At 44.2% G+C, this 23,731-nt stretch overlaps 1 protein-coding gene across 3 annotated transcripts in view; it reads right to left on the bottom strand.

The window, feature by feature from the left end:
• LOC111618757 (actin-related protein 6-like) overlaps positions 1 to 23,731 on the bottom strand; it is a 59,291-nt gene that overhangs the window by 382 nt on the left and 35,178 nt on the right. For 2 of the 3 annotated variants that reach the window (XM_023360321.1, XM_023360320.1), the window contains 7 exons: positions 22,808 to 22,963; positions 21,129 to 21,243; positions 15,377 to 15,500; positions 10,256 to 10,331; positions 10,124 to 10,186; positions 9,669 to 9,958; positions 279 to 416 (listed from right to left, as the gene is read on the bottom strand). In XM_023360321.1, the coding sequence (XP_023216089.1) occupies positions 9,829 to 9,958; positions 10,124 to 10,186; positions 10,256 to 10,331; positions 15,377 to 15,500; positions 21,129 to 21,243; positions 22,808 to 22,963 (664 nt within the window). In that variant the 3' untranslated portion in view covers positions 279 to 416; positions 9,669 to 9,828. Of the gene's footprint in view, positions 1 to 41; positions 147 to 212; positions 417 to 8,513; positions 8,646 to 8,706; positions 8,848 to 9,218; positions 9,241 to 9,352; positions 9,517 to 9,668; positions 9,959 to 10,123; positions 10,187 to 10,255; positions 10,332 to 15,376; positions 15,501 to 21,128; positions 21,244 to 22,807; positions 22,964 to 23,731 lie in introns of those variants that run through there. The other variant, XM_023360322.1, reaches the window with a different exon arrangement.

Genomic DNA, 23,731 nt, shown 5'->3' with positions numbered 1-23,731 from the left:
AATTGCCTACTCCGGGAAGAGGAGGAAAGAAACTGACTGACCTGGCGTCCGGAAGCGGGTCGGAGGATCCAGCTGTTGATTGCCATCTTGGGGTCGAAGGGAGGCAGTCGCTGGTATCCGGCCACGCTGGCTCTTCTCCTGGACACCTGTAAGAAAGGTCAGAGTTCGAGACGGGCCGGACGCCGCCGCTCTCCGCCCGTCCCAACACTCACCGCAGCGGAAGTGGGACTTCCTCCGGAGTCGACCAGCGGGGAGCGACGCAGAGCGGCCTCGTCTCTCTTTCCTCCCGATAGCAGCCGCGTCTCCAACAACAGACGGCGCGTCTCCTCCAGTTCTCCTCGTTCCCTCTCGCGCAGTCTCCTGAGGTTCTCCACGTGTCGCACCATCACCTCCACCGCTCGACTCAGACGATCCTCCTGAAACGTCACAGACCGACGGGCTAAAACTCTTTGGCAAAAATTCCGTATTCCTCCGGAACCGGAATCCGACCGGACTCGAACTTCCGGTCGTCGTTAACGCCCACGCACCGTCGGAAGCGGAGAAGCCGCAATTTATCCTCTCCAATTCGGAGAGACCGTTGTAAATGGGGTAATCGAAGTTCTTCGACCTCGGGTCCGCGAAGAATTTCTTAGACCTCGGGAAATTTTCTAAGAAAACATTTTAAACTCGTACTTAACATAAACGGCTTTTATTTAATTTTTTTCATTACCGCCATTGTTTAAATAGTAGTTACCACGGTGACGCGCGTATAAGAAAATTTATCTTTAGTCTCGTGCCGGTCGGCGGGTGTCGAAAGGTCGAAGAACGCAGGTGTAAATTGCGCCGGCCGGAAGCGGAATTTAAAAGCCAAAGCATAGCGAAAGAGACGGCTCTCGGGCCAAAAGTCGGAATGCAATAAAATTGGTTTTTAGAAAATAACGCACTTTTTAAAGGTAATGTCATCGAACTGTCCGGACAAGGGTTTTTCCTTTAAGCCCGAAAAGTAAATTCCTCCTGGATAATTATCGCGTTTAAGAATTAGCGAAAAAACCTAAAACAAGAACAAAAATAAAAAAAAAGCTTATCCAAACGTAAGAAAGGCACGAATATTCATCAGAACCCTCCCCGGAGTCGGTGACTGCAGCCAAGTCAAGATGCAAAAAAATACGAAATAATAAGAAAATCTGCGATAGAAAAAAAATTGAAAAATCTACTCTCTATACGAACAAATAAAACGGACGAAAAAAAAAATGTTTTCTCCCCCAAGACGACCGCATAATCGGCGAATGGTCGGCCCAAGTAAATTTCATTAGTAGATTTAACCGTTGTACAAAATGAAGTATCACGTAGAAACTTTAACCCAGTAAAAATAATGTTAAGAAGCGTGACAATGATTTTTAAATGGGTAAGCCACGGCAACGCCCGACAAAGCATCGTTTTGTTTGGTTTTGGAAGCGGTTAGAATCGAATGTGGCAATTGCATTTTTTTGGCCAAAGTCGGATCTCTTTTAAAACTCTCTTTTACCCCCCGCGGAGAAAGATAGGCAACAGACTCGGGTTATTTAAATTAATTAATTAATAATCCCGTCAGGTTTACTACGAGGAATACGTGAAGTTATTAAAATCTGGTCGACCGTTCTTTTAAAAAACAAAACATTCCTTTAAGTAATCGCCCGTTAAAAAATTTTTCTTAAAGTTGATAAGACGTGGCTTTACCCATTCCCGCGGCTCGGTCTGGAATTCGAAGACGACGGCCGAGGAAAGCCACGTTTTAGCCAACGAAAAAAAAAGGTGAAGGCGGCCATCTTTTAAAACGCCGTCTGTCGGTAAAAGTAGGAAACCTCCACGGCCGGGATTTTAGCCAAGCGTGCGGAATTCGGCTGGGATTTCTTCGGACGTTCTCCGGTATCGAACAATTTAACCGTCGAGTGCCAAGTCCGGCCTAACGGAATAGAATGGGGGGTGGCCGGCGGAAAGTCATTAAGTACGAACCGATTAAAGTCGTTACCCGGCCAACTTCGAAAAAAGTTTCCGAAACGGGACGACGTCGTGGCTTCTATCGATATTTCCGAGCGCGCTATTCGAGCGTGGGTGTAGAAGGCACGGTAAACTCCTCCCCGCTCCATCCTATGCGATAAAATTTATTTTCTTTTTATTCTTTACTTTTTGACGATTTTAATTTTCTACAAAATGAAAAAGACGTGCATTTTCCATTTGGATTTAGAATCGGTGTTATTTAACTTACCAAAAGAACCGGTGGACCGAAACAGAGGTGGCCAAGCGGGCGGCAGTTAAGAATTATTTCGTTCCCTCCTTTAGGGGCTACTTTCGCCGCGAAAAGCAGAAAAATTCTAACCGGACGAATCCGCAGAGGCGAGTTTCTCCCGGAACTCGGAAGTACGATTATTTTCCACGGTTTCCGGTCGGTTTCGCAAGAAATACTTTCGAAGGTAGAGGCGAAAAGCGGATAAGATGGACGGCCAAGAAGAATTATTTTTAAAGACGGAAGTTAAAAGACGTGGCTAAACTTAAAGAAAAAGTCGACAACGGCTTTATTAACGGGACGAATGAATATAAAAATACAGAAGAATTTTGCTACATTTACGAAAAATTCCCCATCCGTAAATTCAAAACCGCCTTTAGTCGATTATCTAGAAAACAGGTAAAATATTTAGCCAGAACAAATCGATTAATAAAGCCAAATCGGGATAGAACGGAGTTATCGGGCTCTTTACTTAAGTTACGTATTTACCGATTAATACCGGAAACTTTCCTAAACAATATGCGAAAAGATTATACCTTTCCCGCAGAGCCCACCGCCGGTTGTTATAAACGGTAACGAGAACGAAGAAGTTTGCACGGTGAACAAAAGTTTAAATAAATAAAGTACCGCACTCGAGCTACAGTTTACAAAAGTTGGCTCCGCGGCCTTATGCAACCGAAAAATCCCAGGCAATAACCGACGATGCGCCACGGAAGGGAAGAGTAAAATCTTCGAAACCCGAAAAATGGCAAGACCAAGGCTGGGTCTACCGGATTCTCCGGAAATGACAAAATGCAACAACTAGGAGGCAGGCGGCTGGAAAATGGCATTGAGAAAGGTCTACCGTGGGGAAGATCCAATTCTTCCCGGAAAAATAAAAAAAGCACAAAAGCCAAGAATTTGGATAAGAGAAATATTTCGAAATGATTAGAAGTTGGGAATATCCAATACAGTACTTCTGTACCCGAAGAGCGATGATGCCATTCCCATTACTTTATTAATATTTAAATCGGAGAGAAATAATAAACAACAGAAGACAACGGCCGTACACGAAGTGTTTAGCTGGAGAAAGAAGGGGAAGGGGAGAAAATAAGGAAAGGGGATAGAAAAAAGAGAATCACTCTGAGCGGCATACGTAAGAGTAATACTACTCCGTTTACGTTAAATGTTGGTGTGCAGTTTTTAGGCTGCCTGGCCGTAGGTCTAAAAGAAAATCCGAGTTGTAGCTTACGTCAATAAGTAATGCAACCACATAAAAGCTAGACAGAGTGATGATTAAGGCTTAAATCTAATACTTATATAGCGTATGATATATATTAACGCATTAGACTATAAATAAAGCTTTTTAGCCACACCGACCGCCGTAGTTGGAATGCTATCGTCCACGTGACGCTTATGACTTGTCTAATTTTTACCGTTCCGTTTTTCGCCCGGCAAAAGTTACGTCATTTTGCCGTACCGTCGTCGTCCGTTGCGACTACCAGGCTTTCGGCTCGTTTTCAGTCCATGTTCTTTCCGAGAGGAATAGTCTGTCGGCGGACGGCCCGCTATATTCTATTCAACCTAACTCGACCGTCCTCGGCGGTAAAGCGCGATTTACACCGGAGGCCAAAAAATTTCACGAGTGTCTAGAACTCGAGCGAGCATTAGTTCTAACTTATGCCGCTAAGGAAAACGGCGCCAATGATGGGAATTCGTTTTTGTGGTATTTTCTGGTCATAATTACAAATTACAAATGCTTTATTCGTAATTACTATTAGCTAAAAATGAAAAAAATAAATTTTTACACGCACACCTTACTTATAAATAGATGATTTCACCATAAAAAATACGATATAAATACGAATAAAGCCACTAAAAAATAGTAATGGAAGAAAGGAAGGTTGTAAAGAGCCGAACAATACTCTTTATGTTAGAAAACACTAATCTGGTTAATTTAAGTTTTCAATCATCACTTATTGTTACACGTATTAATGTTATGAAACTTCTGTCTTATTGTTGGAATTAAGCTTACGGTATCGAGAAACGGTAAACTTTTTCCAAGTGGTTCATTCGTTCGAAGGAAACCGTACTACGGTAGCAACGAAAAAAGCTTAATTAAACGGTGCGACAACGGCATTGGTGGTGGAAGTTCAAAGGTCGTGTTACGTGTGTTGAAGTGGTCAAGCGGTTTGCCGAACACTTTAAGGTGTGGATAGATATTCGGTATTCTGGCATTTACGACGTAATTTACAATCATAACAGGTTTGCGGTGAATTAGGTGTACTTCTTTTTATAATGATTTATCGAAAGCAAGCAAAAATTTTCGAAAATTACGCCTACTCGATAACTACAGACAAATTCTATATCGATTTTTATTACTCGCTTAAATCATAAATGACATTATAAATGCAAGAATACCGAACATATTTCCCAACCCTGGAAGCGACTAGGAAATCGCCTTGGTGACTGGACATTCGAACTCTGCCTAAACCCACCGACGTCCAACCCTTCCGTTCATAACAAGTTCTATCGTTTTTTGACTTATTAATAATTAATCAATGTACGAGTATTTACGTTTTGTCGGCCGTTTAAAATATCCCGTCCAGCCCGTTTCCTATTCACAATTCAATAAAAACGAGATTCTTACAGACGAAAAGGTAAATAATGTACTGTATATACACTCCGTATTTTAATTAATTATATATGCTACGTATACTCTCTCTCCGATACGGCGGACATCCATATTAATAAACTTCTTTTTCGTGATAAGTAGATAAACACAACCTGCATCTAAATACTTGAATATTTTCCCTACTGCCGTAATCGTCTTTTACGTGCTTACAGCCTTAATACAACCGTTTAAACTTTGTGTACAAATATAATTTAAGCCACACTGGCTATGTTCCGTTTTATTTAACGTATAACGAGTGACTCGACGTCAACGGTAGGATAAAGAACGAGAGGCGCTAGTTTACTCTCGGGATCGGGCGAAAAAGCGACGATGCCTATGCGCCGCGGTGCGGAAGAAATTGACAATAATGCTGGCTGGGGTCTAGACGTTCTTACGTATTTCGTGGGTGCCGACGGCCGTTTCACAGTTTTACCAATAGATGGCGATTTAAAAAATTCCAGACGTACCGCCCCGTCTGGATTAACTTTCTGTTTACCGCGTGGCCTAGTCTTACGGAAATCGAATTATATACCGCTATTATGTTGGACGGGTCCGTTCCAACCGGGGCGCAAAGGGAGCGACCAATCCTGGCGGCATAACGGAATCCGAAAAGCTAAAACTTCCTACCGGTTTGGAAGAAAACGGTACCGCCGAGAAAAATACACGGTAATTAACATCACGGAACTAAAATTAACACCGAGAAATTATTGAAGAAAACAATAAAAACTTATATTTTTAAAAATTAAAAAACACCGAACGAATCAGAAAAATTCAATAGATATTTAATGTCTACTTTAGTTTATTTCAATTGTTTAAAAACATTTTTTAAGATTATTCGTAATATAAATTTTTAACAGTTAAAGTAAGTCTTATAAAATTATCCGCCGGGTGCCGATCCGGTACGACCATTTTCCACTGCAACGCGGTCGGTAAGTATGGTAGAAAACGGATTCCGTATCGAAAATGGCAGAGATATTACAAAATTTACAACCGTGTTAAAAAAATTGCGGGACCGACGACGAATTTAAAATGTTTTGTACAGAACGAAAGAATTAGATAAGGAAGAAAACGTTTCTCGCATGGTCGATACTTCGACCAGTTAGGAAGAAAATGGATGAAGACGAAAGTGCCGACGAAACTATCCGGGATCCGAACACAAGTTTGAAAATCGGTTTCATCTTCTGCTATTTTGCACACCGCTCGGAATTCTTTAAACGAAAGATTTGAACCGTTAAAAATACTTTCGCTTTTCTTCGGGAAGGAGAATGAAACATCGCTTACATTTACAAAATAACCCACCTACTGGACACAACCTGCCTACCACAGACTTAACCGCCGCCTTTGGCATTTCCACTTGCACGCCGGACCGTCTACGGCACCCTTCCGTCCCTCCCAGCACCGGTAATAACGGCGGTAGTCGTTTCCGTCGCCCGTCCAGGGACTGGAGCCTAGTCCGTAGACGATTTTTCAAACTACAGTTGTTTGCCAGTGGAAAAGCATCCCCCTGCCCAGAGTACCTGGTACTCGGCGCGCAAACTTGCCTTTCGGGCCCGCTTTTTGGGTTTTTAAAACCATTTTCGACGTTCTTACCGACTTTCGGTCCGTCCCGTATTTCCGGTAAGTGTAAATTACGGAGACGTCAGTAAATTAGATTATTTACTTTTTGACAACAAGTTACAATTTGAAACGTAATCGAAGGGCGCAGAAAATCTAAAGATCCCGTCGACCCGCCCGTTCTTACGACGGGTATGAAGGTCGGCCGCCCACCCGCCCGACGCGTAAACGACAACGGCATTGGTGGTGGAAGTTCAAAGGTCGTGTTACGTGTTGAAGTGGTCAAGCGGTTTGCCGAACACTTTAAGGTGTGGATAGATATTCGGTATTCTGGCATTTACGACGTAATTTACAATCATAACAGGNAAATTACGGAGACGTCAGTAAATTAGATTATTTACTTTTTGACAACAAGTTACAATTTGAAACGTAATCGAAGGGCGCAGAAAATCTAAAGATCCCGTCGACCCGCCCGTTCTTACGACGGGTATGAAGGTCGGCCGCCCACCCGCCCGACGCGTAAACGCCTTAGCTGCCTTCGTCCCGCCGGCCACGACGTTTAAAGTATCGCACTCGTGTGATTTACCACACATAAGGTAAACGAGTCACTACGTAACATTAAATTGACTAAGGCTTCGAGTCTTATTTATTTTCTTAACCTTTAATATTTTAATAAACAATTATCCCTTTCCATCCACCAACGTAAACGTTGCTTAACGGACCGCTTTTAAATTTCGCCCGCCTTCCATTTTTGTAAAGTACAGTTGGAAAAGGACCGCGACCCACCGTTCGGGCCCCTCGTTCCTCTCTTTTCATCCTTTCTTCGTCTTCCACCGCCCGGGAAATCCGCGGGAAGGAAAGACCCGAGCTTCGGACGCTCGATAGACTTTTTCGGAAACCGCACCTTTCCCGCTCCGGTAATCGTCGACCGAAGGAGAAGAATCCGTCTCCGACTCACAAGTAAAAAAAAAACAAAAAAAAAACCACCACGGGTGGAGGAGGCCCGGCCCTTTTCTAGCCTTCCCGCTCCGTCGGGTGGAAATCGGAACCGCGCACCTAAAATGTCATCCGATCTGGTTAACCGCAGCCGCCCCTTTTAAATGGGCCTTAAAATTACCACGCCGGAAAGGTGGGTAATTTTAAGGCCCATTTAAAAGGTGGAGGCTTTACGCCGGGTCGGTTACCGAAAAAGGGCGGGAAAGGGCCCGGGGACACTTCCCTCTTCTTAAAAAAAAACGTCGGGTAAACGTCCGAACCGTTCAGGCCACACGGATAAGAGAGAGAAAGTTTGGCTCCGTCTCTCCGCCCGGAAAAGAGAAGTAGAAAACCGAAAGTGGTAGAAGATAAAACATTTCTGCGGAGATTTCGTCCCCTGCATATACGTTATAAAAGTATAGAAAATACAATGTTTAATTAAGGAAGCTTTGGCCCAGCATCCTTCTTTCGACGGGGGCCGTAATTCTCACTGCCGGCGTTATACTATTCTCTAACAAACTGTATTAATTCTTCTTTATCCCTTTCTACTTATTAATTACGGTCTTTACGCGCCGGTACTAAAGCCGCGGCCTTGGCAAGCTCCGGAATAGGTTTAGGCACCGACTACTGGGTCGAAGGTCTCCTTCGTCAGTTTCTTCTCCGGGAAAAGACGATTTGACCGGTCTCACCCACCGCCTCCGCTAAAGACGGACCTTCCGGTTCCAGGTCTGGCGAAAGACGGGCGGAAAACTAAACGGAGACTTTTCCCCGGCTCAGCGGAATGCTAAAACGTCTACGCCGACGTCGGACGGCGCCAGGCGGCGTTTCCGCCGAAAACTAAAATAAAATCTTCCGATTTCGGGGAAAGATTGCGACCGGGCAGCGTGGGCGGCAATTGCCAGTCGGACTCAAAAGGCGCGAAGAAAGAATTGGCAAGGGACCAGAGAGAAGAGGAAGCGCGAGAAGAGGTGTTTACCTCTAAGCGCTATATTTAGTCCGAGGACGAGTAAACGATGAGGTGCCCGCCCCCGTCTTAACGCGTCCGAACGGAACGAAAGTTTTAGTTTTTACGGGAGGCGCCGGACCCACCTGTTGGACGGCTCCGTATAACTCGGACTTTCCGGCCACTCTTCGGACGCACTGCCGAATGACGTCCAGGTGTTTCTGCAGGTCGACGAACAGCTCCCGGGCAGCCGGGTCGGGAACGAAGCGATTCAGCGTCTGAAAAAGAGCCGTGGGTCAGAGGTCAGCGGACGGAGTCGTCTTCCCCGCTCGCACTCACCTCCAGGGCGGAGCGCACCTCTCGCAGCTCCGACTCGGCGTTCTCCTCGGCCGCGTTCCGGTGTCTCTGCAACAGCTCCAGACGGGTGGGCAGGGTGAAGCGGTCGGTCTTGAAGGCCAGCGATAGCGTGACGAATTCGCTCTGAAGACGAGAATCNAAGTAAAAATTGACGAAAATTTAGACGACGGACGCTTTCGATATGCCGTTTAGAAAAATCGATATAAAAAAAAGTTTTAATTGGCATAAATTTGAGTTTCTCTAATTCTGAGTTACATTTGGAATAAAATTTATTTGTTTCCCTGCAACTTTATCTTTGGTGGGCAGGGTGAAGCGGTCGGTCTTGAAGGCCAGCGATAGCGTGACGAATTCGCTCTGAAGACGAGAATCGTTCCAGCCCGGAGTCTCTGGCCCCGCTCGCTCCCGCTTCCCTTCCCCGCTCCGGTACCAAACCCGAGGGTCCGGAGCCGGAGGGGAGGCGGGCAGCGAGAAGGGGAACCGGAAAAGCTACCTACCTCGATCTCCCGGTCACGGCCGCTGCGAAGACGACGGCGTTAAATTTGCGGAATGGCCGGTGGTCCGGGGAGGGGTTCCGGCGCCTCCGGAACCCTGGCCCGGACTGCCGACCGTCCCGGGCGGGGAGTCTCACCTGGCGGAAGGGTCGGCGGCGGAGAGTCGGTCCAGCAGGGAGTCGGGAAGACTGGGGAAGACCTTTTCGGAGACGTCTTGCGGGTGGTCGTCGTCGTCGTCGCTCTCGGATCGCTCGGTCAGGTCGGGCATGCGGTCGGACGGCTTGGCCAGGCGGTGCGAAGGCTGCGAATCCACAAAGCGGGACTGAGTACCGCGCCGCTCTCCCCCGGGCGGTCGATCCCGCCTCGCCTCCGGCGGAACTGCCGTTCCGCACGCAGGCGGGCGCCGGCCGCGGCCGCCCTCCCTTCCCCTTCTCCGCGTCCTCCCTTCCTTACCGTCTTCATGGCGGAAGCCTTGTGCCGGAACCACCGCGCCGCCGCGGGTCTCCGGCCAGAGGGCCGCTCCCGCTTCCGCCATCCCGCCCGGCGCCATTGGCCCTCGCGGACGAAAGAAAGAAGACTACTTCCAGTGTTTCACCCACGCGCTTTATTAAAATCACACGTTGAACTTCTCCAGACAGAAGGAGACGCCGTTCTCTTCGTACTGCTTCTTGGAGACGATCAACTTGGAAAACTCGGCATCTTCCGACAGGACGCATCCTCCCCTCCACGAGTTGGTCACTGGGCTACCGAAAAAAAAAAACTCCGTCGGTCCCTTCCTCCTCCCTCTCTTCCCTCCGCCCGCCCGTGGAAAAAAGTTCCCGGGAACTTCCGCCACCGGAAGTGTTTGGGGGCGGGAAGAGTCGGAGGCGGCGGGGCGAAATTTGTGTAATTTCGTGGTTTTCACTTACTTGTCGGGAAGAGAGACTCGGACGGGGTAGAGATCGGGCGCCAGCGAACGGACGTCGTCGAATCTGAAAATAGAAAGCGTTGGCGAGTAGAGTGACGGAGAAAATTGGAAGGAGAAGCCGGAAAATACTCACACTCGGTCTCGGAATCCGGGAAAGCAGCAGTTCCCTCCGGTCAGAACCACGTTGTTGTACAAGTGGGGGCGCATCTCTGAAAAAAGTCTCTTTACGTCAGATCCCGGCGGGCTCCGATTTCCTTTTCGCCCGCCGGAAGGGACGAAAAACTGGGTCGGCGAAATTCCGACGCGGAGCCGTGTTCCGGCTTTCCCTTTCCGGAACGGGAAAGAAACCGGGGGCACTTCGGAATTTAGACGCACCCCGGGGCCGAGGCCCAATCTCCTTTAGTAAGGTAGGAGAAGGCAGACCAGCCATTTCCGGCGCGCAAAACAATACCTCCGGTTAACGCAATAATAACCCACGGGATTTTTATTTTTATTATTATTATTATTAAACCAGGGGTGCGCCACCGGGGACTCGGCCGCCGACGGTAACGTTTTAATTAGCGGCAATGAAACGGGGACTTTCGTCCGTCGACTCTGCCAGTGAAAGAAAGGTAATTCGCACCCTACCGAGAGGGGAACTGGCGTTTCGCGCTTGGTCGCGGTGGCGTAAATTCTTCGGCCGTCTCGAAGACGGGCGGGCGGGAAGTACGAAAGGGAAGAAGCGGGAATCGGCCTCCGACGGAAGAACCGCGGGGCGCCGGAGCGTGGATAAATACGCGGGTCCGGCCTCCGAGCCACGAAAACAATGGAGAAAACAAATAAGGAAGGGGAAAAACAAACGGCGGGAACAAAGCCACGGGTCGGCCGAGCGCAACGGACCGGGTCCGTCCGCGTTTACAAACGAAATCTATCCACTTCCGTTTGCCTGGCGTCGCACGTCCGGTTAAGAAGCCCTTCTTTCTTCGGGCCGCGGGACCCGGACGACCTTTCCGTCCGAGAGAAACAAAGAATGCGGCGCTTCCAGGGTGGACGGTTACAAGGAGGAGGAGCGACGTCGTCTTCCGGACGTTCTGCCGACGTAACGTACGAAATTACGGAGGGGAAGAATTCCCACGGACGGAATTAGCGCCGAAAGATAGGAAAACCGCCGTTAACGCGAACAGGAGAACTCGTCCGTCAATTCGGCACCCACGGCGGGCCGGGATCCCGGTTACCTCCAGTGGTCCGAGCCAAAAATGGCCCGGGTTCTTTCTCCGGGACACCGTCGACCGGGCTACCGTAACCGGGCGACAAAATAACAGAGAAAATGCAAAGCTTTACGTTTTCATTATAAAAGACACCGTTCTTTTCTATTGTTTCCCTGCCTGGTAAATTTATCGTATGCATATATTTTGTTTCTACTTACGGTATCTATCATTCGTAAAATGATAAAGGTTTTAAAAGGATGGAGTTTCCAGGAAATTGCGGAGGTAATTTATGGACGGCCCCTTGGAAATAAATGGAAGTCGATATCTATCCCAAAATTAACAAATATATTTATACCTAAACTAAAACACTACTAAAATAAAGACGACAATTACTTACAATTAAGAATACATTAAATACGATAGAAATTCAAACAAAAAAAGTATAAAAATTCTTCGAAAGAATTGGTTTTCAAGGAAACGCTTCTTTTCATGCCCTTTATTAACTGTTTCTGATATAATCCGAACAAAAACATCCGAGATGTAAAAAATTTCGCCAAGTAAAAATTGACGAAAATTTAGACGACGGACGCTTTCGATATGCCGTTTAGAAAAATCGATATAAAAAAAAGTTTTAATTGGCATAAATTTGAGTTTCTCTAATTCTGAGTTACATTTGGAATAAAATTTATTTGTTTCCCTGCAACTTTATCTTTATAAACATAAAATTAAAACGTAAAAGCTGTAAACGATTAGCTGTGTGGAAAACCCCGGGAAATTTCGCCACACGGATAACTCTAGAAAGGCTAAGTTTAAAATTTGAGCTTTCTACACAAGATAGTTTTTTTCTCTACGAGGTGTGCGGCGCCGGATGAAGAAAGAGGAGGAGGAGGAGAAGAAGAAAAGACAGCTTTCTTGGCGATTTTTGCACTTTTCGATAGCTTATATTTCGGCAACCACTTTATAGAAAAACTTGAAATTTTGCACGCTACCTAAGAAAACAATTGTCTTTCGAACGAAATATTCGGAATTACTTCGGGTGTTTGGGGCGAAGAAATCGACCCGGAAAATCGGTGACTCTAATTCCCGTATATGTAATCCGTCGTAGACTTTTTTTTACTCGGCGGAGAGTGGCTGCCGTCACTCCCGATTAACAGTAATATGTTTCGAAACATTTCCTTTTCCTAAGTCGGAAATAACTCGTAACTCGTAGTTCGTAAGTCTTAACCATATTTATATATAGCCTATATATATTACCAAATAAATAAATAAATAATATCCGTCCAATGGTATGCTTGCTAAGCGTGCAAGCATTTTTAAGTTTCCGTCGCCTACCTTCTTTCTCCTCCCGCCGACCAACGTCCGTCCTTACGCAGTTCGTTAGAAATGCGGCGCGCGGGTGACGGCGGAGTCCTCTCCGTCCCTCCAACCCTAGGGTACCCCTAACCCATACGGCTATACGGGGTGGCGCGTAACCGAGTCGACGTAGGCCAGACCAAGAAAATAAAATCCCAACTTATAAATATTTCCATTCCGGATTGTTATAAGGTATAAGAACGGTCGTCGGTCAAATTTCCTCTTCCCGACGTCTTATCTTTCGTCCGTCCACCGGACCGCCAAATCCTTACAAAATTTTGCGTTATATCCGGGGACCGACCGAAACTTTTCAAACGCGGCACATTTCTTTTTACATTCGAGACATCCGCGTTATTAGATTTTGCTGCATAAGAGTCGACCGGGTGCCGGGAAAGTCCCGGCGGTGCCCGGTGCCTAAACTTCTTTTTCGGTTGCCCTCCGTAAGAAAAACGACAGTTTTCAGACCGCCGATGACGGGAAGTTTCCATCGTGCAGTGGCCATACAAATCCCACTTGCGATAAAAGAAACAACTGTCAACCAGGAAGACACTTAGCATCCCTTCCTCGAACGGACGACGACCACAACGGGCGGTAGCGCCGGTCGATTTCATTTCCGTAAGTTGGAAATAAAATTGCCGCAGTTACTATTGGAAGCGGGAAGGACCCCTCCTTTCCCCACCAAAATTCGGCCCCGTGGATGGATTTCCGGCGAGGTCGTTCGCACTTCTTTTCGGAAACGAAAAGGTGCGGCAGTCTCTTTCACGCAGGTAAAGCGGACGACGTTAACCACCATCGATGCGGATGGAAAGAAGGCCATTAACGGGACGTAGCATTTAAGACGGAAGGAAGGCCACGATCGGATGGTTTATTCCACCCAGACGATAACGCGTAACCCCTTTCCAGCATCCTTTGCCGGGATCTTTTTGGTTCCGGCCGCGCGCAAAATACGCCAAGGTTCCGGTTTCCGGGTCGAAGAAATAAAAGGAAGGGGCGAGTCGACCGGACCTTCCCCGACCGGCGCCTTTTTCCGTCCGTAGCCCCCGGAATTCCGTCACGGGCGGCAAAAATCTCCCGAAATGGGGAAAAGACCTCCCACCGCTTTTCCGCGGCGGCAAGCCTTAATTCCTGTCAAAAGTCGGAGGTAAAACTAGGCTTTTGGCCGTACCGATTTTTTCTTACCACCGACTGGGTTAACGGCACCCGAAATAAGCGAAGCGGCGGTATAAGTACCGTCTTCTTCGCGTCACAATAGTCTTTTTGTGGGGAAACGGCCGGGCCGACGTAAGTAAAAACGGGACCCGGTTACGAAACCGCTTTCCGTTCCAAAAGACCCTCTCTTTCTCCGGCGTAAACAAAGGTCTTAAGACGTTCGCCCGACCTCTTTCGGCCCGTAACCCGACACCGTCCGCCCGGCGCTATTTTTAGAGGCCGAAACGGGAGGCACGTCCGCTCCGTTAAAGGACGTCGGCGGGGGAGGAGGTCCCGCACCTCTCCGTTCGGCCGGAAGTATTCTCCGCCTCCTCCCTGGCGGATTCCGAAAATAATAGTGTCCGCGCCACCCGGGGTCAAACTCCGGCGCTGGTAAATAAGGACCGTCAGAATTAACGCCTTTACCGGCGGTGGGCGCTTCCTAAAATAGAAGACTCGGTCCGGTTACTCCGGCGAATTCCAAACGAGAAAACGCGGGCGTGGTGGCCTACCTCCCGGCCGGAGCCAGTTTCCCGTCAAAAGACGAAAATAAGAATCGAGAGAATTAAATTTAAAGCCGAAATTCCCAGGCTAAAAATAGAAAGTAAATAGAGAAACTGGTCCGGCCACGGCAAGAAGCCGACGACCATTTGGCGTAAAAGAAGCCGAAAGAAAAAAAGTATTTCCCCGGAAGTAGTTACGTCGGGCGGGGATCCCACCGCCTTCTCCTTCCCCGTCGGAGGCCCGATTTTTATTTTCTTTTCGGCCGCATTGACTTCTCGGACTATAGCCAGAACGTTCCCGATAACGAGTAAAGCCAAACGGGCGCCGCAAATTATCCTTTCACGGAACCGAAATCGCGGGCGAGGAAAAGATGCTAGGTACGGCGCGCCAGCCGTCGGATGGAGGCGTTAAGAATGCGCTACGCGACGGGAAAACTCTCGCGTTCCGCATTTTGTCCACCCAAACACTTTTCCCCCTTTGGGAGGTCTTTCGGTCCGGTAATGCGGCCATTCTGGCCCAGCGGTGGGTGGAAAACTTTTCCCACCTCTTTATCCGCGTCTTCTCGTCCTACCCGTAATATAAAGCGGGGAAAATTCCACGCGCTATTAATTATTAGTTCTTTCTTTAAGTCGGATAAAATTGTATTTTTTCAATTCTAAAGGAGTAAATAAATAAATTCTGAAAATAAACACTTTCGGAATCTCCTCTTCCGTTCCCGGTTATCTTTCCGGTATCGACGTAGCTTTCCCCGATCCCGATAATTACGGGCCGGAAAATCGACCCCAGGTCACTCGAGTCTTTCTACTTCGTTCCGCGCTACCGTCTTAGCGGTCCGAACCGTGCACCAGTGAGACTTTCCCTTGTGACGTCCTCGCCTTTCTATGTAGGTCTACCCGTATGGGACGGACGCTTCCGGAATCTCGGGCTTCGGATAAGGAATTAAGTACGAATTCCGGTTTTTCTTTACATCTTTGGGGGAAAAGCGGTAATCCGATCGTAAATCGACAAATAACGATAATTACCTTCGGGCATGGCTTCTATGGAGTTGACTACGGCTTCGCTGATACCCATTTCCTTGATGCCCACGTCGGAGGGGTGGAAGAGGATTTCGGGCACCATGAAACGTTCGTTATTCATTCGAATGATCTAAACGACAAAGACACTCGGTTATACCTAATCATCTCCTTCCACAATTCCAATTACTCTTATTATTCCAAAATGCCTCGGCTCCTTTCGGAAGTACCGTTCGGGCCGTCCCGTCGGCCTTTTTCACGCCCGAACAGCGCGTAAACCCTTCGGTGACACCCCAACGTTTCGCACAAACTGGCATTTTGGTTTTAGTGGCCCCTTCCCCTTTCCTGCACCTTACTCGTCGACTTTCCGGAAAAGATGGAGTTTTAAAGCAGTATACAGTATTTTTTTTTATCCCTCATCTTACGGTAATAAAGGGAGAACCACCAACTACTAATTTGCAAGTACGATCAATGCCGAGGCTTAGCGTAATAAATATCCACCGACTGTCGGAATGAGACTACGAAAAAGCCAACCCGGAAGGTAGATTCTTGGCGCCGGTCGAGTACGACGTCCCGAGTCCGGGAGTCAACCGGCCTTTTTTTACAGCCGTCACATCCGTTAGCCAAACGCATTTTTGTACCGACTGGAACCGAAAGAACCGCGTGGCTTTTACCGCCGAATTTCTCCGGCAACTTCCCTTTTGTTTATCGACGGTGTCGGACCCGGTAACGTTTTCCTTCTTTTTGCGGACTGTTCCCAAGCTGTCGGTCACTCTCGTTCCGTGCCGATAAAACTTTCGCCAATTGCCAGGGTGGTTAATCCGGGAGTGGCCGTCGATAAAATTTTTGGTCGTTTCTCCTCCCGGAGTGGGGGACGGCGCAGACGGGGCCGACCCTAAAACGTCGTTCAAATGCATCTTCGTCAGATTTAAATATATTCCGAACGTTTCGCCTTCCGTCCCAATTACAAGTGGATAAAATTTCAGTTTCCACGTTCGAATAAATATGGAGCCAGTTTAATTAAAGCCTTTACGGTGATGCCTCATACTTCCAATTAAATTCACTCCAGGTCGTTCGAACTCCACATCAATTTTTTCCCATTACGAGTAACGAAAAGACAATAATTAATTAATCTGTTTCCGGATCCCGACCGATACCCATTTCTATAAACTTAAACATCAAATATACATAATATAACGTCAAAATAACACAGTTAAATGCCCTAACAACCAGCAATTTGCCGGGTTGCAATTTTTAATCGTATTTTTAATTTTATTTAAAATATATGTTCTTCGTCCGAAATTAGTAGTGTCTTAACCTCTATCTCATACTTTTCTTTTGACAATAAAGTCGTGCCGGTCATCTATTGGTTGCTTTCGAGGGAAATTTTCGATTAAAAGAACGTGACTTCCGGTTTACATATTTGCATCGGAAGTACGCATATGGTTAATCGGGGCCTCCTGCCCTAATATTTCCATATCTGGTTTCGGATTCGTCTAATTCCGTTCTCGAGATTAAGGAAAGACGGACGGACGACGGCAGAAATTAATAGGTCTACAGTTTTTTTCAAATTGCAGCACAAGAAATTAAAACACGAATACATAAAATACCGTATAATAAAACGAAAATTGCATGTATCGATCGCACACCGTCGACATAGATGCGCGATTTAATTATAACAGTTGTGAAATTTAACGTACGAATACTGCGAGTTTTTATTCTTTCCTTCAGATTTTACTCCCCTATATTTCACATTTTGTTTGAATAAAATCAAGTTGTAATGTCTTCGGATAAAAAACATCTCGGGCATATAATACTTTAACAATTTCGAAAATTGTAAACAGTAAAATCCACACAGTTAAAAAACATTGTAATGTGTCTGGAGATGATGCTCCTAAACTTTCAAACGTGCCAAATGTGGTTTAAATAGTTCCATTCGGAAAATTCTGTATCTTTTGTGGGCGTTTGGAGAAAAATTGCAGGGAGAAACTTAAAATTTGACAAATAACGCGCAATTTAGTACATATAACCAAAGGAACTAAAATTAATGCGGAAAATAGCTTACGTGTTTCTGGAATAAAAAGTAATAGTTTATTTTTGGATTAAACTGATGAAATTACACGATAACAGTTATGTTAAAGTAGCGTATAACAAACCGTATAAATTTTGTTTAATGATGGCACATTATGTTACTTGATGTCTAATACATGTTATTAGACATGTATTAGACATCATTGTACATGTATTAAACATACTGTACAGACATTTTATGTCTGTACAGTATGTCTAATACATGTACATGCCTCTTAGTGCCCACAAGGCGGAGTGTTATAAAAAAAAAATCACTTCTCTGCGTGAGATCGAAAATGTTACCCTGTGAAAAATCTAAGTATTTAATTTTCCACATCTAACGACTCGGGTTTTTTTCATTTATGAACGGTACTTTCTTAATTAATTCTAATAAGTGTCCTCCAATAGCCGAGTGCATAAAAACCACCGAACTCCGATAGTTAGTTAGTAGTGGGTTGGGGCATGGCCAACGGGCTGGCCACATAGTTTTCCGGGCTTTCTTCACCTAAATAGGGTCCAGCTTTCCATAACAGTTTTCCTGCATCTCCCCGGTACACCATTCACGTGTCATGTTGCAGTAACCAAATAAACCAAACTAATTCTAAGGAGCGATTATTTATTGTGACATCGTCACAATGCCGGACTGCAACTTTTCGTCAATATTCTCAATTTTTTGAGTCGTCGTTTTGCCTCTGTATACCATACTTTTCCTGTTAGCGATAGTGGTGGGTGCCAGTTATCTATCTTCGTTCGGGGAAAATTTTGAATCGTAATAACGTGACATCTTTTCTAAACCTGAAGTTCCTGTATAATCTAGGCCTCCTGCCCCTAAGCTTTCAACACTTGTTCTCGATATTCATGTATCTAATTAGTTAAAAAGTCCGCAAAGTCCATCGAAACCAACGGACTCCGAAAACAAAAGCCAGATAGCCACGATGCCGGCAGGGCTTAGTTGGCCACCGCGAAATNAATAAAGGGAGAACCACCAACTACTAATTTGCAAGTACGATCAATGCCGAGGCTTAGCGTAATAAATATCCACCGACTGTCGGAATGAGACTACGAAAAAGCCAACCCGGAAGGTAGATTCTTGGCGCCGGTCGAGTACGACGTCCCGAGTGCGGGAGTCAACCGGCCTTTTTTTACAGCCGTCACATCCGTTAGCCAAACGCATTTTTGTACCGACTGGAACCGAAAGAACCGCGTGGCTTTTACCGCCGAATTTCTCCGGCAACTTCCCTTTTGTTTATCGACGGTGTCGGACCCGGTAACGTTTTCCTTCTTTTTGCGGACTGTTCCCAAGCTGTCGGTCACTCTCGTTCCGTGCCGATAAAACTTTTGCCAATTGCCAGGGTGGTTAATCCGGGAGTGGCCGTCGATAAAATTTTTGGTCGTTTCTCCTCCCGGAGTGGGGGACGGCGCAGACGGGGCCGACCCTAAAACGTCGTTCAAATGCATCTTCGTCAGAGTTAAATATATTCCGAACGTTTCGCCTTCCGTCCCAATTACAAGTGGATAAAATTTCAGTTTCCACGTTCGAATAAATATGGAGCCAGTTTAATTAAAGCCTTTACGGTGATGCCTCATACTTCCAATTAAATTCACTCCAGGTCGTTCGAACTCCACATCAATTTTTTCCCATTACGAGTAACGAAAAGACAATAATTAATTAATCTGTTTCCGGATCCCGACCGATACCCATTTCTATAAACTTAAACATCAAATATACATAATATAACGTCAAAATAACACAGTTAAATGCCCTAACAACCAGCAATTTGCCGGGTTGCAATTTTTAATCGTATTTTTAATTTTATTTAAAATATATGTTCTTCGTCCGAAATTAGTAGTGTCTTAACCTCTATCTCATACTTTTCTTTTGACAATAAAGTCGTGCCGGTCATCTATTGGTTGCTTTCGAGGGAAATTTTCGATTAAAAGAACGTGACTTCCGGTTTACATATTTGCATCGGAAGTACGCATATGGTTAATCGGGGCCTCCTGCCCTAATATTTCCATATCTGGTTTCGGATTCGTCTAATTCCGTTCTCGAGATTAAGGAAAGACGGACGGACGACGGCAGAAATTAATAGGTCTACAGTTTTTTTCAAATTGCAGCACAAGAAATTAAAACACGAATACATAAAATACCGTATAATAAAACGAAAATTGCATGTATCGATCGCACACCGTCGACATAGATGCGCGATTTAATTATAACAGTTGTGAAATTTAACGTACGAATACTGCGAGTTTTTATTCTTTCCTTCAGATTTTACTCCCCTATATTTCACATTTTGTTTGAATAAAATCAAGTTGTAATGTCTTCGGATAAAAAACATCTCGGGCATATAATACTTTAACAATTTCGAAAATTGTAAACAGTAAAATCCACACAGTTAAAAAACATTGTAATGTGTCTGGAGATGATGCTCCTAAACTTTCAAACGTGCCAAATGTGGTTTAAATAGTTCCATTCGGAAAATTCTGTATCTTTTGTGGGCGTTTGGAGAAAAATTGCAGGGAGAAACTTAAAATTCGACAAATAACGCGCAATTTAGTACATATAACCAAAGGAACTAAAATTAATGCAAAAAATAGCTTACGTGTTTCTGGAATAAAAAGTAATAGTTTATTTTTGGATTAAACTGATGAAATTACACGATAACAGTTATGTTAAAGTAGCGTATAACAAACCGTATAAATTTTGTTTAATGATGGCACATTATGTTACTTGATGTCTAATACATGTTATTAGACATGTATTAGACATCATTGTACATGTATTAAACATACTGTACAGACATTTTATGTCTGTACAGTATGTCTAATACATGTACATGCCTCTTAGTGCCCACAAGGCGGAGTGTTATAAAAAAAAAATCACTTCTCTGCGTGAGATCGAAAATGTTACCCTGTGAAAAATCTAAGTATTTAATTTTCCACATCTAACGACTCGGGTTTTTTTCATTTATGAACGGTACTTTCTTAATTAATTCTAATAAGTGTCCTCCAATAGCCGAGTGCATAAAAACCACCGAACTCCGATAGTTAGTTAGTAGTGGGTTGGGGCATGGCCAACGGGCTGGCCACATAGTTTTCCGGGCTTTCTTCACCTAAATAGGGTCCAGCTTCCCATAACAGTTTTCCTGCATCTCCCCGGTACACCATTCACGTGTCATGTTGCAGTAACCAAATAAACCAAACTAATTCTAAGGAGGGATTATTTATTGTGACATCGTCACAATGCCGGACTGCAACTTTTCGTCAATATTCTCAATTTTTTGAGTCATTGTTTTGCCTCTATATACCATACTATTCATGTTAGCAATAGTGGTGCCAGTTATCTATCTTCGTTCGGGGAAAATTTTGAATCCTAATAACGTGACATCTTTTCTAAACCTGAAGTTCCTGTATAATCTAGGCCTTCTGCCCCTAAGCTTTCAACATTTGTTCTCGATATTCATGTATCTAATTAGTTAAAAGTCCGCAAAGTCCATCGAAACCAACGGACTCCGAAAACAAAAGCCAGATAGCCACGATGCCGGCAGGGCTTAGTTGGCCACCGCGAAATCCGAATAAATCCAATGCGTCCGGTCCGGTTAACCAAGAGGAAGGTTCTGCCGTCCAAGGCCGGAAGAAGGAGAAAGAAGTAACGGTAGTTTAAAACATTTTAAAAGGTGCTTATTACCTGTTCCATTTCTTTGGATTTGCTGCTCTCTTCGGGAGATCGTACGTAACCTCTTTTAATAACGGTATAATCGGGAAGTACGTAATCTCTGACTATCGGGTTATTCTGCTTCTTCCTACATTTAAATAAATACAAAATACAACTTTAAAAATGAAATCGGACGACTTAAAGTATCCCGACGACGGTAATAAAAAACTCCCCCTATCTACTGCACGTTTGAAAGGGTCCTACCTAGACGCCCGCCGGGTGGCGGAACCCGGTCGCGCCCGATTTTTTCCCGCTATGCTACCTGTGATTAAGCATACTGCAGAAAAGACTGTTCCCGCAGGAGCAGCTACGTGGGCCAGAACGCTAGCAATGCTGTTATTCCACACTAAAGAGATGAAACTGAGCGCTGATAACCAGTGAGAGCATTAAATTTCTTCCTATCTTGAAATTGAAAAAGACGAAAAGCTTGACTTGCATACTGAGATAAATAATTAGTATTTTCAGCGCATTGAGGCAATAAACTATAGTTACTATACTATTAATCATGATGACGGACAAAATATTCAAGATACTGACAAGGCAGACATAATCTTGATTGGAGTTTCGCGTACATCAAAATCTCCCACCAGTATGTATTTAGCTTATCGGGGCTATAGGGTTGCAAATATTCCCTTTGTTAGTGAGGTACCTTTTTATGTTGACTTTAACAAAGTTAGAGAACAAGCTGACAATAGGGCTAACAGTAGATGCAAGTAGGCTGGTGGAAATACGCAAAAATAGACTTACTTCAATTAACAACGAAAATAATAATGTATACTCTGACTCTAAGAAAGTAGAAAAGGGAATTAAAAAAGTAGAAAAACTTTTTAAACAAAACAATTGGCCAATTATCGATGTAAAACAAAAGTCAATCGAAGAAGTGTCAGCAACGATAAGTTGAGTGGGATAACGACGTTTATCTCGCGCTACTTCGGATTGCAATGCCAGAATTGTGGAGGTGCGCCGAAACCGCCGTGGAAAACCTCACATCCGACACATCGGAGAGGATGGGCTAGAATGTCCCTCATGGAACGCATTTTACGGTCGGTACGAAACTGCAAGGAATCCTCCGTTAAACAGTGATAACGCGGCGTATTTCCGTTAGGAACGATCGAAAATACAGTCTTAAAAAATGGTCGATAATTTGCGCCACTAACTTTCGACAATAAAACTTTCTAATGTTTCATTTTAAGCGTTAATCTGGAATTTTCCTTTGTTATAGAGTAAACGACCAATCGCCCGTTATTCGTTACTCGAAAATCAACAAGAACCGAAGAAGAAAACTTCGGGTGTAAAAGACAGTAAGTGCCCTTTCCGTTAGTACGTTATAACGGCTAATCGGCGAGACATTTCCACTTCGATATTAGGACACTAAGGTAAAGGAACCGGCTGTGGATCGGAAACCAATTGCGGATCTGAATGATTTATGTCATAATTTTCTCAGTTAGCAAACAGGTACAAGTAACTTTGAACCTTTTGGCGCTTCTGGGCTCATCAGCTAGTATTAGCTATATGGAATGCCATGCAGTATTCCATATTTTGATATTACAACATTCAGTTAATGTTTTAAAACAGATTTAAAAAATGATATTTTGAATAAAATAGCAATTCTTAATAATAAACAATTAAAATACAAATAAACTGAAACATACTTAGCTAATTCCATATCTTTCCAAAAATCACTAGAAATGTAACAAACATCTTCCTTTACTTGATTCATTACATATGTTTCATCCATGACATGCAGTTGTCTATAGGATATGATGTCTTTCAAATGATTAGTTAATACTTTTCCTCCAACATTAATTCTGTATTGAATTAAATCAGTTAAAAATCATAATTAAATTTATTTTTAAAGAAAAAAAANCTTTCAAATGATTAGTTAATACTTTTCCTCCAACATTAATTCTGTATTGAATTAAATCAGTTAAAAATCATAATTAAATTTATTTTTAAAGAAAAAAAAATTTAATATTTCATTATTATTTATTAATATTTCTATTTTGAAATTTAATTAACCTTATACAATACAACAGCATAAAATTCCAAGATTCCAACACTAACATTATATGTTCAGATATTGAACATTCTATTGCAATACACACATTACTTCCAGCTCATCATTGTATCAGACAAAAGCCAGCAGAAAAATTCTGCCAAAATTTTGTTTTGTGCATTTGTTGTTATTAGAGTAACAAAGTGTCCCAGTTTCTTGTCAATAATTGTCTACATCTTGCATTTCTTCTTTCTACATGCATTTTTAGCAGCTATTTTTTATTGTCATTTGTTATTGTTTTATATAGGGGAGACCGGGGCAACTTCGGCATGCGGGGCAAGTTTGTCAAGCGCTTTTTTTTTAAAAACAAATTAAAAGGAGACTTTGGTTATAGGTTAGGCAGTTGAGTTTTATTGGTGGCTTGTTGAGTGTAGTGTTTTTATTATTCTCCAACAAGCGTAGTTGAATTATCAAGCAAATTTTCATTTTCGTTCAATTCCATATAATATTTTGCTTCCATTTATATTGAATTGGCAGGTTTTGTTATAATTCCATGATAACGAAAGTTACTTTTCCTGTT

This window comes from Centruroides sculpturatus, unplaced genomic scaffold (genome assembly GCF_000671375.1).
Source record: "Centruroides sculpturatus isolate CEXI.00-Female unplaced genomic scaffold, Cexi_2.0 scaffold188, whole genome shotgun sequence".
NCBI classification, from domain to species: Eukaryota; Metazoa; Arthropoda; class Arachnida; order Scorpiones; family Buthidae; genus Centruroides; species Centruroides sculpturatus.
The sequence above is the reverse complement of the archived record's forward strand: the minus strand, read 5'-3'. Positions and strand labels throughout refer to the sequence as shown.